The sequence below is a fragment of the Bombus terrestris genome, chromosome 1 (genome assembly GCF_910591885.1).
Source record: "Bombus terrestris chromosome 1, iyBomTerr1.2, whole genome shotgun sequence".
Classification (NCBI taxonomy): domain Eukaryota; kingdom Metazoa; phylum Arthropoda; class Insecta; order Hymenoptera; family Apidae; genus Bombus; species Bombus terrestris.
The window spans coordinates 12,900,790-12,915,689 of NC_063269.1; the positions used below are offsets into that span (position 1 = coordinate 12,900,790).

General features: G+C 35.4%; 1 protein-coding gene across 1 annotated transcript; it reads right to left on the bottom strand.

Annotated features, from left to right (window-relative positions):
• Nucleotides 1-9,927: 9,927 nt before the first annotated feature.
• LOC105665626 (cilia- and flagella-associated protein 298) lies at nucleotides 9,928-14,891 on the bottom strand. Its single transcript, XM_048405859.1, has 6 exons — nucleotides 13,912-14,891; nucleotides 12,384-12,533; nucleotides 11,554-11,639; nucleotides 11,236-11,406; nucleotides 10,843-11,058; nucleotides 9,928-9,942 (listed from the first exon to the last, which is right to left on the bottom strand). Exons 1-6 carry the CDS (start codon nucleotides 14,048-14,050, stop codon nucleotides 9,928-9,930), a joined length of 777 nt encoding a protein of 258 aa, XP_048261816.1. The 5' UTR covers nucleotides 14,051-14,891.
• Nucleotides 14,892-14,900: the final 9 nt, after the last annotated feature.

The following is a 14,900-nucleotide window of genomic DNA, read 5'->3' on the forward strand; positions in this document are numbered from 1 at the left end:
TATTTCCATCACGAACATGTACGTACTCTTCGCATAATTGCGTGTAGATGAAATATTTATTGGGTCTGCATATATTACGGGGTGTTTTTCAATTATACGAATCCATTGTTTGCTGTGTGAAAAATTGCGGTTCGAGAATTTTACCTCAATATATCAGTTTAATGAATATCTCTTGATCTTTTTTAAACGTAATGTAAGCATTGAGAACGAAAGTACAATAACGTTGGTATGAGTTGCGTGTCTTATTGTACTTTTTGTCGAGGACACGTTTCAGAGAAGCTACAGAATAAGAAACGATAGAGCGATTACACTTACGATATGTGTACTGATAATGATGGTAAGTACTTTCTTCTTTTATGCGATAAATGAACATTTTTAATTAAACTTTTTCGAAATAAAGAATATTATAACCAGCTATAATATAGAATACTATAAATTAAAAATAAGCAAATCAATATCAATTTTATAAGAACATGTAATAATATAAGATATATAGATTATAATCATTTTTTGTTTTTTAGAATTAAATATGTTTGAAGAAAAAACTATAACTACTAACTAACTATAAAGAATTAATGTATAAACCAGGAATAAAAAGTTAATTTGGTTAAATTTTATAAGACTACGTAATAGTATAAGAAATTGTAACAACATTTATGTTCACTAATCACCTTGGAATTCACGATTGCTTAAATTTCTATATTTATGAAATTCAATGGTTGAATCTAACATTAATCACTATCCTACTACCTTAATAAAAAGGGAGACAAAGTCGAGTCGACATTAATAGCCATCAGAATTGAAAGTAGGTCGAAATCAAGTACATTCAATGTCGAATCAACGTGCCAACCAATCAAATAATTTTTATTCGCTCGTTTTCCTATAATTCTATAATCGTAAGTTGGCTGTATCTTTTTTTGTCGTTAATATACCATGTAGTGTATTGACCTAAAGTAAAGAGTATTCTTACATTAAATAAAGTTTAAACCGGGGGTTGGAATCATCAGATCGATACACTAATGTAATCAAAGACCTTGACGAAATGTACACACATAACTACGCCCTAACAACACAGAAATATGGAATTGCTTCTTTCTCTCATCGATCGAAGAATTTTTAATCTCAGGCATAGTCGTTATTTAAGTAATCTAGTTAATTTTAGTAATTCTTTTTTAATTAAAGTATAGATAAGTTAGTGATAGAAACAATACTTATTAGATATTTGTATTAATTACTTTATATTTTCTTACTCATTAATAATGATACTGCTAAATAAAAGAAGCTACTTTTTTTTATAAGAATAGTTTACATAGCTGAAAGAATAACATTCATTTTTTCTGCTTTTTTCGCCCATAATTCTTTTTATCTACCGTAGTCTAGAATTCTTTATTTCATTAGAGATACGAGACAAGTTTCCGAGATTGTATTTAATGTTACTATCTTATTATATCTTATTATATATATGTAACTATGCAAATAGGAAAACATGAATTTATTAATAACGAGGGATTTCTTATACCAAATGTGATGTATTAAGTTCAATATTTACAATGTCTTAATTTAAGCACCATTGTTTTAAATATTCATCTATCGATTCGAGTTATTATTAACAAGGATTTGAAGTTCCAAACAGGATTAAGAACTGAAACTTCTTACTACAATTTTTTTATAACGTTAAGAAAGGAGCTTGGAAAAATTCAGTTTGAAAAAATACGATTTCTTCATTGAAAAATAATTTGTCGAACAGATACGAAAAATATAGGGAAAATTAGAAAACTTTATTGCAAACTTTTGCTCGTTATCCCTCTACATTACGGAAAAACTTATAACAAATAAAAATGATATTCAGTTGCGCATAAATTGCAAATATTATAGAAAGTTTAGTATTACGGATTAAATTACAAAATCTCTATGTACCATTGATTAATTTCAATAAATTAAAAAACTTATAGAAGAAATTTGTTTGGAAACTGCATGAAACAAACTTGTGTCAAAGATTTAATTCAATATGATACTTTATTTTTTAAAATGTCATATTCTATAGAGAAAGAATTTATTTATGAAATATCAATTCGGAAAAAGATAAAATTCATGAAACGATAAAAGGAAATTATGAGAGATAAATTCTATTATTGATAGGTCACAGTTGAATGTACTTTGTAACATAAATGGAAATCACGCAATTATGGCTCTTGATCGATAACAGAAATAGGAGAATCGTTTAACGAGTTTGTTCAACTGGCACGAATATATCCTGTGAACACGAAACTCATGTATTTCTGACAGAACTTCATTATTTATTGTGTTTGTTAAATTTAATTACCTTTTGATTTATTCCACTTAACCTGTTTTATTTAACTGAAAAAACATAAATGTATGCCAGAAGTTCCATACACTGTTTGCCAAAATTAAGACTCCATCGATTCTTTCTAATATGTGATTTGAATAAAATAAATTTTTGAATTATTGACAACATATGGAGCTCAATCAGTCGAATCACGTCTAAACAATTTATATTTCTTCCTTCACAAGCATGCTAACACGAAATGAATATGACATGAAAAGGAACCAATTAGATCTCTCACAACATACGATTTATACTCATTATACTATGAGGTGTGCATCTGAAATGAACTAACCTACTTTAAAAAGGACATTCAGTAATGATCGATAATAAAATACATGTTGTTCTATCTGAGTCTTTAAATCAGTAATGATCACCGTACCGTTCATACTATGCGACAGAATGAATGGCTGCGTAAAACACAGAAGATAAAATAATTAATATGAACTTTTGATTAAATATTGATTTGGGATATTCCATATATAAAATTATTAATCAGAAAATGAATTTCATACTTCTTTCTTGTTGGAGTTATTCATAAAATTCATTACATATTCAAATCACAAGCAAGGTATAAAATAAAATTATGACGCCTTTGAAACCCCTTTTCAAGTTCCATATTCTAAAATACCGATTGTGCAAAGTATCAGAAGACATTTTTGATACCATAGACAGAGATAGGAACGTATATTGGATATTTTTGACACGCAATTTCGGGGATCATCTGACTCCCTTTTCATTCACGTGTCACATGCTATGTTATTGATTCTATAATATATAGAATAAAGTTATAATCTTCACAATGGTTAAAATAAAAATTGAATGTAACTATGAAATTATAAATTGTTATTTTAGATGACACAAAATTCTGTATTTCTATAGTACATATGTTATTCATCTTTTATACAGGTTGAATAAATAGATGGATGATTGGAACAGTAATTTTGAACATATAATATAATATAAACAAATATAATATTTTTCTATGTTTATTCCATTATTAACTTTTTTTGTATCATCATAATAATTAAATTATAGTACAACTTTAACATAATCTAGACATTAATAACTATTCCAAACCTATATAAAAGCTGATCCAATAATGTAATTAAATTTCCATGTTAAAACTATAGTTCTATTTCATGCTAGGTAAAAATTATCTTTAATTATTTCTATTACTTATTAATTAATTTCACTTGTCTAACAACGTATGCAAATATTTCGAAATTGTCTACGTTCTAAAATATTCATATACAGTATTAACAATGAAAACGTTTTGCCAGAACACTTACCTTTTTCCAGGAAACCACTCATTCATGCCCATATAATACTGATTTCATCACACAAAAACCGTAGGACTGAATATTTCTTATAACAGCGAAAATTTCTTGTACCACTATATTTCGAAGTTCGTTAACTAATAATCGTTTCGATTTTCGAATGTGATTTTCGAAAGCGATTCTTAAATAAGAAGGGGAGGAGGGAGACCGAATGTACGCACCGATTTATCTTAAGATGTGTGACTTTATTTAACGTCCGTAATGTGAGTATAACGTCATAATATTTTCATTGTTATTCTTTCTACATTTATACGCTCTTATTGACTTATTATTAATGTGCGTTCATATAGTGACTTGTTCAGTGTTATATCGTTATATGAAAGAATCAATCAATCTTTTATGTTCTTTTCTTGTTATTTCTTTGATTATTATGTATTTAGAGGTTGTATTGTTATGTAGATGTCTAAACGATATTTAAGAATTCGATTATTTCCTCATTTTTGTACATATATGTATTTCATAATTGGTGATAGTTAAATCCAAATGTTCTTGATTTGCTTTTATACAGATTATTGCGATTGCGTGATTGACTTCAAAGGTGATTGTACTATCGACGCCATGCTGATTGATGTTTAATCTGATGACTTTTCATGTCGTTTTTATTGTTATTGTATTGTTTTTATTGTTTTCTTATTGGATTGCACGTAGTATTTGGTGAAGATTTTAGATTTATTTTGTAATATACGAGTTATAGTTTGTAATGAATATCTAATATATCTCATTATAGACAATTATACATATATCTATCTTGTTCAGAATGTTAAAGTGAAGGTAATAAAAATTAAAAAATTCACTATTTTTGCTTCAAATACATTTGATCATTTCTTTTATCTCAAATAGGAATATATTGGAACTCATATTGGAACCACTATTTCATTGTATTGTAGCATAGAAACTTGCAGTAGATTCAACTATTTGACACTATTAAGAAAATAAAATGCACGTACATCACAGTTAGGTACATACTCAATCTTCATAATATGATATTAACGAAAAATTAATAACAGCCACTTAATAGTTAAGCTTTACAAAGCAGTAGTTTTTTCTAAACAAACGTTCGGGGAATAGGAAGAAGATAAAAAATATGTAAACAAAGTATCTTGTTTCTTCTGTTATATTTCCTTCCTCCCTAACACACCTTTATTAAAACGTTTTTACTTTCACAGAATGTTCGTAATTGCGCGCAGTGCGGTCGATAGAATCAGTGTTTGCAGCGTAGTAGCATTTTTAATATTCTGAAGAGCACAGTAGCTCTCACTGAATTCAATTAGAATAAAGATTTAATGCAGCATATATTTTAATTTTATTCAGGAAATGTGTACGCGAAATTAGAATCAGTGCATATTCGCCGATCATTACTTAAGTGGATGCATTAATAGTTTTTTCATTTGTTTGTACATATTATATGTGTTTTTAAATATTCGTTTACGGTATTAGAGCCAATGATCAACTTTTCTTAAGATGTAATGGTGTTCCAAAAATTAATGACGTAAATATTTTTCTATATATTGTACTTTTTTAAATTTTGGTCTTGATTTAATTATTATTAAAGAACAAGTAAATCGGTAAATTTGTATTCTTCTATCAAAATAAAATCCAGATTAACACAAAGCCTTAATATTGCATTTTAACCTGTATTATTATTAAAGTTTTTAATGTGATAAAATCCATATTTGACTACTTTTATTTTTTTAAATAATCTGTGACTTCAGGAACAAATTATAATATTTTTTGTTTTCTTTAAAATTCTACAGCCTCCACTTTCTTCAATGAGGTCCAATGATTCTTTCTCAATGATGGTCTATCTTGATTCGTGATGACGAGTACCTCTGAGTTACTGTAACGTCCTTCACATCGAACTGTGAGTTTCATGCATTTTGTTTCTCCAGTCGCCTCATCATGTCATGGGATGAAAGGTCCGAATCGATGCGAGTGCGGTTGTATTATGTAGAATTTTTTACAAGCGTAGTGGCATTTATTATATAAAGAATGGGTAGAAACATTTCTAGTGTTTCATTTATTAGTTTAGGTCATCCTGCGCATCGCGTAACTTCATAGCAATAATATGATATTGAGATGATTAATTTTTCATTAATAATATAAATATACCGGTGCATGTGCATGGCCTGGCCGCCGTGGAGGACAGAAAAGCCGAAACGCGAACCCGGATCGTCGATAGTATACACGAGATCCGTCCGGACCTCGGACCAGAACGGATTGTCGTGGTCAGCGCAGACCGAATAACTGCGGTAATCAATCCACCTGCACAAAACGTCGGAGCAGGCGATCCTCTGGCCGCCACCATCAACGTGTTGAGTGAACGGATGACCCAAATGCAAGCGCAAATAAATACGCTGAGCGTCGGTAGTACCCGCCCTGCACAAAGACGAAGCCGGAGTTGTCGGAGATCGACTTCGAGAGACTGACTACAGCAGTTCGGACTTTGTTACTACCACGCATTTCACACATTCCAAGAACGCACGAAAAAGTGCCGTTCTCCATGCACTTGGAATACGGGAAACGGGACCACCCGTCCGTAAACACGGCAAACGACGACGGCCTAGCATCCCACCGCATATTCGTGATGGACAGGTACTCAAAAATCTCCTTTCTAGTGGACACTGGTGCCGACATATGCGTATATCCGCGCAACAAAATACATGGAGCCATGAACAGAAACGAGTACGAACTGTTCGCGGCCAACGGGACGCGGATCGCAACATACGGCACCATCGCGATTAACCTAAACCTGTCCCTAAGATGAGCCTTCAAATGGCGTTTTACAGTAGTCGATGTCCAAACGCCCATCATCGGCATGGATTTTTTGAGCCGCTATGGGTTGCTCGTGGACCCGCGAAACAGAAGACTCCTCGACACCACAACCCAATTGTCATCAATGGGATACGCTGCCACGGCCGACGAAATATCGATAATAACCATTAACGGCGAATCAGTTTACCACCAACTCTTGGCGGAATTTCCAGATATAACTTCTACGCACCTGATCGACTTCAACAGGTTAAAGCGGAGTTTGAAACGATCATCGAGCAAGGCGTGAAGAAGGGCGGAAAGCTACGACTATGTAGCGACTATCGTGCATTGAACGCTTGCACCGTACCCAACAGGTACACGCCGCCACATATCGAAGACTTCGTGCAACATCTACATGATAAGAATATCTTTTCAAAAATCGATTTTGTTCGCACATATCATCAAATTCCGATTGTACCTGAAGACAATCGAGAAAACCGCGATAACGACACCTTTCGGACTTTTCGAAGCAACCAACATGATGTTTGGACTTCGGAACACCGCGCAAACATGTCAGCGATTTGTCGACGAAATCACACATGGTCTCGATTTCGTCTACGCGTACATTGATGACTTTCTCATAGCTTCGGAAGACGGAAAACAACATTGCGAAAATTTGCGAATCCTGTTCAACCGTTTCGACGATTACGGTGTAGTGATAAACCGCAAGAAATGTGAATTCGGCGCGCACGAAATCACATTCCTCCGACGGAATTAAGCCGCTAACCGAACGTGTTGAAGTGATCGTAAATATTTTGAAGTCCGCGAACGTTAAGCAGCTACGTAGGTACCTCGGTATGATTAACTTTCATACCAGGGACCGCGAAAATACTTCAGCCACTTAATGACCTGTTAAAAGGTGCGAAAAAGGGCAATGCGCCCATTAAGTGGTCGGAACAATCTGAAAACAGCTTTCGCGAATCGAAACGTGCCTTCGCGGACGCCACGATGCCAGCGCATCCTATATCAGGTGCGCCCGTCAGCCTCACGGTAGACACGTCCAATTACGCAATAGGTGCAGTATTGCAACAACGCGCGAACGACGAATGGCAGCCGCTATGGTTTATCACGAAATCCTTGACCCCCGCGCAGCGAAAATATAGCGCGTATGATCGCGTACTACTCACGATGTACACCGCGGTCAAACGTTTTCGACACGCCGTAGAAGGCAGAAATTTCGCAATATACGCCGATCACAAGCCCTTGACATACGCATTCAATCAAAATCTAGGGGAATGCTCTCCGCGACAATTTCGATATCTAGATTATATTCATCAATTTACAACCGACACTGGTCACATAAAGTCTAGACAACGATGTAGCCGACGCTCTGTCACGCATCGCAGCGACAGGAAAGTTTGTAGATCACCAAACGCTCGCCGCCGCGCAAGAAAATGACACCAAGCTACGCGAATTAGTCAAATTCGATACATACGCGTTACACCTAAAAAAAGATACGTTTTCCCGATCACGACGTAGAAATATATTACGACGTATCGGGCGACACCGTACGACGAAATCCGTTCCGAAATCTTTGCGACGCAGCGTATTTAACTCGTGGACATTCCCAACATGAACTTTCCCATCCAGGGATACGCGCCACGCAAAGACTGGCGACGACGCGTTTCGTCTGGTCTTCGATAAACAAGGATTGCCAAAACTGGACACTACAATGTATCTCGTGTCAACACCAGGCACGTATCCTCACCCATCGGAACATTTGGAGAGTTAGCAGGCTGATTCGAACACATACACATAGACATTATCGTGATGTAGTATTCGCAAGGCTATTGATATTGTCTAACGTGTATCGACCGCTTTTCGCGTTGGCCCGAAGCCATTCCCATCGTCGATATGGAAACGGCAATCGTTGCTTCGCTCTCCTTTCTACGTGGATATCTCGTTTCTGCGTGTCTTTTAAAATAACATCTGACCAAGGACGCCAATCCGAATCAAAATTATTCGAGGAATTATGCCGGTTGCTCGGCATTAAGCATTTGCGCACGACAGCCTATCACCCTGCGTCCAACGGAATGATAGAGCGTTTGCACCGTCAACTGAAAGCAGCAATCAAATGCTACGATATGAGCAACTGGGTAGAAATCTTGCCAATTATTTTATTGGGGATACGAACTGCTATAAAGAAGGACCTGAACGCAACGGCAGCCGAAATGGTTTATGACACCGGCATACGATCGCCGGTAGAATTCTTCGTACCAGCGAAGCAGCAGGCCAATTCCGAACACGCGAATCGTTTAAAAGAACGGATAGAAAAAATCAGACCACACCCGATCACACGACACGGCGCGAAGAAAACTTTCGTTTTCCGCGAACTAAAAACATCGCCTTATGTATTTTTACGTTGCCTTTACAACCACACTACGACGGGCTATATAAGATGATACAACGAGGCGAGAAAAATTGTATTTACAATAGAAATAAACAATAAACATATAAAGGTATCCATAGACCGATTAAAACCCACTTTTATTGTAACCGACGATATCGAACAACAGCAGCACGAAAATAGCGCAGGAAACCACGACGTATTCACATCGCGCAAAACCCCACCCACGCAAAATGCTAAACGAGCACAGCAAAGCGAAGGTGACTCAAGAAGTCATTACACCACGCGCGCGGGCAGGAAAGTTCACTTTGTAGGCAGGTTGTAGATAAGCTAGTACGTAAGATCTACCTGTGTAAAAAAAAAAAAACGTTTACGTAAAGGGGTACTGTAGCGACACTCGACAAAGACCCTATCCTTCGGACAAGATGATTGCCAGACGTCGGAACATTTTTATAGCATATTTTCTACCTAACCTAAGGACCCGCTATAAATCTTAGGATTTCTCTAGCTAAGGTTCTTCAAACGAGCAAATAGCCTTTGTTTTAGTATTTGCTAAAGTTTATTACATACTATAGAAAGATACGGAGAATATGGTTTTTCTCACGTACGATGCTTCCTGTTAGTAACCTTCTCTCGAGGGCGGTTAGCATCTTTCCTCAACCACCGACCTAGAGATTAATCAATTAACAGCAACGTCCATTTTCCTCACTTTCCTAATGAAGATTTTCCTCGACGAAGCCGATGATCTTGTATCCTTAGACACACCCTCATAGTTTTCCTCTGCAGCATCATTGTGACGGAAAGACAGTCAAGAGTCGAGTCTCGAGTCGTCAGTCGATAGTCTCCAGTCAGCAGTCGTTTGTTGATAGTCAATAGTTGACTAGAGTCCCTCGACGCAAACATCATCCGAACTCGCTCCGCACACTCTGCTGAATCGCTATCGTAACGCATCGTCTAGAAGTCGAATTTGTAACCGCGAAGCGCGAACCGCTAATTGTAATCGCAAGCTCTACGCAAAGTGTACATCGAGAGTATTTGTTAATAAATATATTGTTAATTATACTCTAGTTTTTCTTCAGCACATATCATGACCTAACCACCTGAAAAGATTTAATTAAAATCTTATTCTTAGGATTTTTTAACCAATTTTTTTTAAGATTCAGGTTGTTTTTTTTCGCATAACGAGCAAGGATTGATTGTTTCGTAAATGTGTCAGAAAAGGAAAATTTATTTGAAGATTAATAAGCCTTTACGTAGAAAGGAGTGGATGAGAATTACTGTTCCAATCAACTGTTTCATAACATTTAGAATATATAAAACAAGGGCATACAATGTGCAAGCACTATAAAGATACAAAATTCTCTGGTTTACTTTTGATTGTAAGATATTCTGTTCTATGCATATCTTATCTATAATTTTATAACATTTAATTTCTTTCCCAACCACTGATAACATTGGAATCTTACATATTCTATACTGAATCGGCAACGTTGGAGATGGCAGGGCTTAAAATGATAAGTGAGCTTCAATGCCTCCCAGAATTAGGAGGAAAAAAGTACATTGTATTGTGTTTCTACTTTTCAGCACTATACTCGAATAATATATAGTACAAATACTTACTTATTGAAAGGGAAGATACGTAATACTTACCGTCAGTAGATATTTTTCTAGCATGCAAAGTATAGATGGAAAATAGTTTTCTTCTTTTGTACAAATGTCTTAATAATTATGGGATATGTCTTTAGTACTATTACATTATCAATAACGTAACTTACAATTAACAGTTAGCATCGATTAGTACATTAGAAAATGTAGATATCAAATATTACAATATCACTTTTCCAGAAAACAATATGTATTAGTACAAATTGGGAAATTTAAATTTTGCCTTTAAATTATTTCAGAAATCTATCATAGATAACGTTTCAAAGTTGTGACTCAAATATATGTACGTATAAAAGAGAAAACTACTTTATCAACAAAACGGAAGCTTCACTTACCTTGAGCTGTTCCTGTCGCTTATAAGCGTGTAGCATTAGTTGTTTCCTTTCCTCTTCTGACATTAATGGTTCACGAGCAGGTCTTCCGCCTCCTCTTTTCTGCAGCTTGATAATAATCTTTGTCTTTTCGTTCATCCCGACATAATCCTTTAATTTCGTCCCTGGTAATAATTCTTTTCCTGAGAACCAAAGTTGTGCCAATTGCACATCTATAACCTGCAACCATTAAATGTATCCTATAACATCTACAGACAAAGTTCTAATCGAACAATTACCAATAATTATACAAATAAAAAATTGTTTGTTATTTTCAAATAATTTCTATTTATTCAAGTATCATTTGATTCGATTTAATTTATTTGAAATGTTAGTCAAATAAGGTCGAACTCTGACCTCGAGCGATGCTTGAGTGCCGCTTAAATCCTCCGTGTTCTCGAATTCCTGACGGATAATATCATGAGGAGGAAGCCCCATTGGATAAACGATCGTCACGGCACCCCTTAGAATGTCCAATGCCTCTTGCACGGTTTTCTGTGTCACCAGCTTTTCTTGTTGCACCAATTTCTACGAAGTCCAAAAACAAGAGAAAAGACGCCAGAAACACATTAGTAGAACACACAGGGCGAAAACGAGAAAAGTCTATCCTTGAGTTTATAAAAACAAGAAACGAGGAACATACACATACACACAGACATATAGGATGAAGATTACCTTCGAAACCATAGTTCGTGCCTCTTCGATCGTTTTCTTCAAGACCTCCTGCATCTTCACGTTAGGCTGTTTGCCATTTCTGCGGCCTGAAACATGGAAACCACTCGTGGTAACATTCCGGCTGGGACTGGCAAGCAATTAATGCAACGATTACAAGCCCATTTGAAACAACAAAAATTCTGGTTGAGCCAATTTCTCGCCTGCGTTGCACGCTCCATTCCCGATAACCATACATTTGCATGCGCCCTAAGCGCGACCGTTTAGAGCGGCATAAAATAAACTGCATCGTTATTCCCTTCCCTTGGCACAAAAGTCTGTCGCTTGTATATACGAGATTAAAAATATAATTTGTCATATAAAAATTCTTCACCCTTTTACGATATTTTAACTTTTTTTTTAAGTATATATGTCTTGATTTATATAATTTATAATTCTTAACTATCTTAGTATTTCTAAGAAAAATAATGTACATTGTACATAATCATTGGCAATAAAATTGTAGTTAGGTCTTCGTAAACAAATTTCATGCACGCAAGATATTTCATTTAATATTAATGGTACTCTTGAATCCTATTACATCTATAAAATTCTATAAATTAACTCTTTCACATCCACGGAAAGAATGTTTCATAGAATGAATTCTGCAGTATCCGTATAATTTCCATCAGCGACTTCGTGTTGTTAAATAACCATACTTAAAATGTCGTTCATGAACGACTTTCTATGGCAAAATGTGTAGGTATTATTTGTCTCGTAATGTGAAAAAGCTAAATAAATATGCGCATACATGTCAGTATCCTTCTGAAGGAGCTAAATACGTTTCCACGTACCTATAACGTCCTTGTTAAAGGTCCATCCGCCTATCGGTACGCATTTCTCACCCCACTCGTCCTTGAGCTTGAGCTCCTCAACCTGTTCGTCGGTGAGGCCCATCATGTCATGGGGCAGCATGGTGCCGTGCTTGATCAGCTCCTCGATTTCTATTTTTCGAAAAACACAGACCGTGGTGCACGGTTAAGCGTAACTCCGCGTAATTATTATCCCGGTGCGACGTGTGACTAATATTACATGGTGCGCAGGATGGATGGGTTCATAAACTCGGCCCTCGACTTCTTATTACGCGCTGTTATTACGAGCCGCGGGTGAGGCCTTCCACGAGAGATAATCGTTAATGGATTTCTCGCGTTAGCGTTCCGTACAGGAACCGAGACTGACTATAACGAAGCAGAGGAGTCCATTGGAAATAGTAAAAAAATCGTCGAGATTCGACTAGTACTCGTGTGAACATACGACCACGTACAAATGATAATTCATTGCTGTAAGAACGTATGTAATTGCTAATGGAGAATTGCTTCCTTGGTTAGCTGTATTTAATTGATCGTAAATTGTTATTCTCTTTCGCGGATCCATGTGAAAGGTCAATCAGTCGTTGGGTGGAAATTATTAGCAATTTTTTTGATATTAATGTCTTTGTAATTTAATATAGATTTATAAATTTGGAATGTTATACAAGTCTATATATATATATACTATACTATAGGAGACCTTTTGTACATATTTACCTTTTTAAAAATTAAGACTAATATTATTAATCCGAATTTTGTAAAATAACAATAATGATAATTCTAATATCGTTTTCAGTTATGACCAAGAGCATTGAAAGAACATAAAAAGATTGCGAGGGTAGTCGTTGAATAAAGCTAAGAATGGAAGCTATTTCGTGTTATCGAGTAATTTTACGTAATAAAATCATTTTATATTACTTTGTGTTGTTAACTAGAATAGCTACAAAGTATAGATGTATATATATATATACATAAACATTTAAGAACAAAAAGTCTTACAACATTCATTATATTAGAAAAAATCCCAAACTTGAAAAGTTCCCTCAATATCCAGAAAGGTTTAGGTTCGAAGATAACGAAGAATAGAGACGTAAAATCTCTCTGGTCAAGAAAAATTCATAAATGAGCGGCAGCATGTAGACAATGTTAAAACGCGTCATTGGATTAATGGCACAATCGGAGAATAAATGAAGGGATACGTAACTTGTTATCGTCAATGAAATCATTGGCATTCGTTCGGCCCGCGGTAATGCTCGATAAAATCATACGCGTTCGGTTTGCGAGGGGCCGTTGCATTTACGTGAAAATAAAAAGGCCGAGAAAACGGTAATAATGCGTTGTACGTTGTTACCTCGGGACAACTCATGCCACTTAACTTGCGATCCCGCAGTCAACTGTGCCTAAATAAAGTGCAACTTTCCACGGACAAGCGAACGTTTTTTTTTGCCACGCTGTTAGATATGTCATCTTTCTCGATCTGATTCCCCCTTTCCGAGATACAAGCGATCATTACCATAACATATTCTTGAGACTTTCAGCCGACCGTTGTAAATAATAGTAATGTCGTATATAATGTCTTCAATCCGAGCCTCCACGAGTGTGTCGTACAGAAACTGGCTCTCGTCGCCTTTCTTCACGTGCAGCCGAACCATTTTCTCAGAAGGCTTGGAACAAAGCGTACGTGAACACTTTCAGCTTTTATTAGCATTTATTATTTTATTTATATGAGATGCAACGAGCGATAAACATCATAGTCTTTAACGATAGTCTGGAAGACTCTACCAGTGTGATTAAAATAATCGAATTATAATTTTTGTTACAGAATTTTGAAAAAGTAATGTAAAATTTCAAATTCAGAAGGTGTATTTTTCAGCTATATGAGGAAATATATCACGTAATATGTTATTTTTCACGTTAGTAATTAAGAATTAATATGGTTACTAAAAGGGGTTCATATGACGTTCAGATAACGTTACAGTGATAGACATTCTACATATTGTATTGCTGGTAACACGAGATACTAACATTTTCATTATAAAATATTGTAAACATTAATAAGAATAATGAAGTTAATTAATTCTAGAGTATGTTTATCGCTTCTCGTGATATGATAATACTATAATATTGTAAATATAACAATGTAAATAGGTTACCTCTTCAATACAGCTAGTCGGTTCCAAAGATTTGGTGCTGTCAGTCAATAAAACAAATTGTTAATCGGTTTGACACTTAACTCACTTAAGAATTCCAAGGTAAATTATTCTTCGATGAAAAAATGTATCTACTTGATATTGAAAACGAAAGGTATGCAACACGTGTTACACGATAATAGAAATTGACAGTACGCTTTGAAGCGAAAATAGCAGCTTGTGTCCAGCTAACTGATCGAGAAACGGCAAGATCATAGCACGAACGCGAAAACGCCAATGTATTGCTCGTGGTAACGCAAAGTATCGATTAAACAACTCGTGATAAATCGTTTTTAACTTTAACTGTATCGTT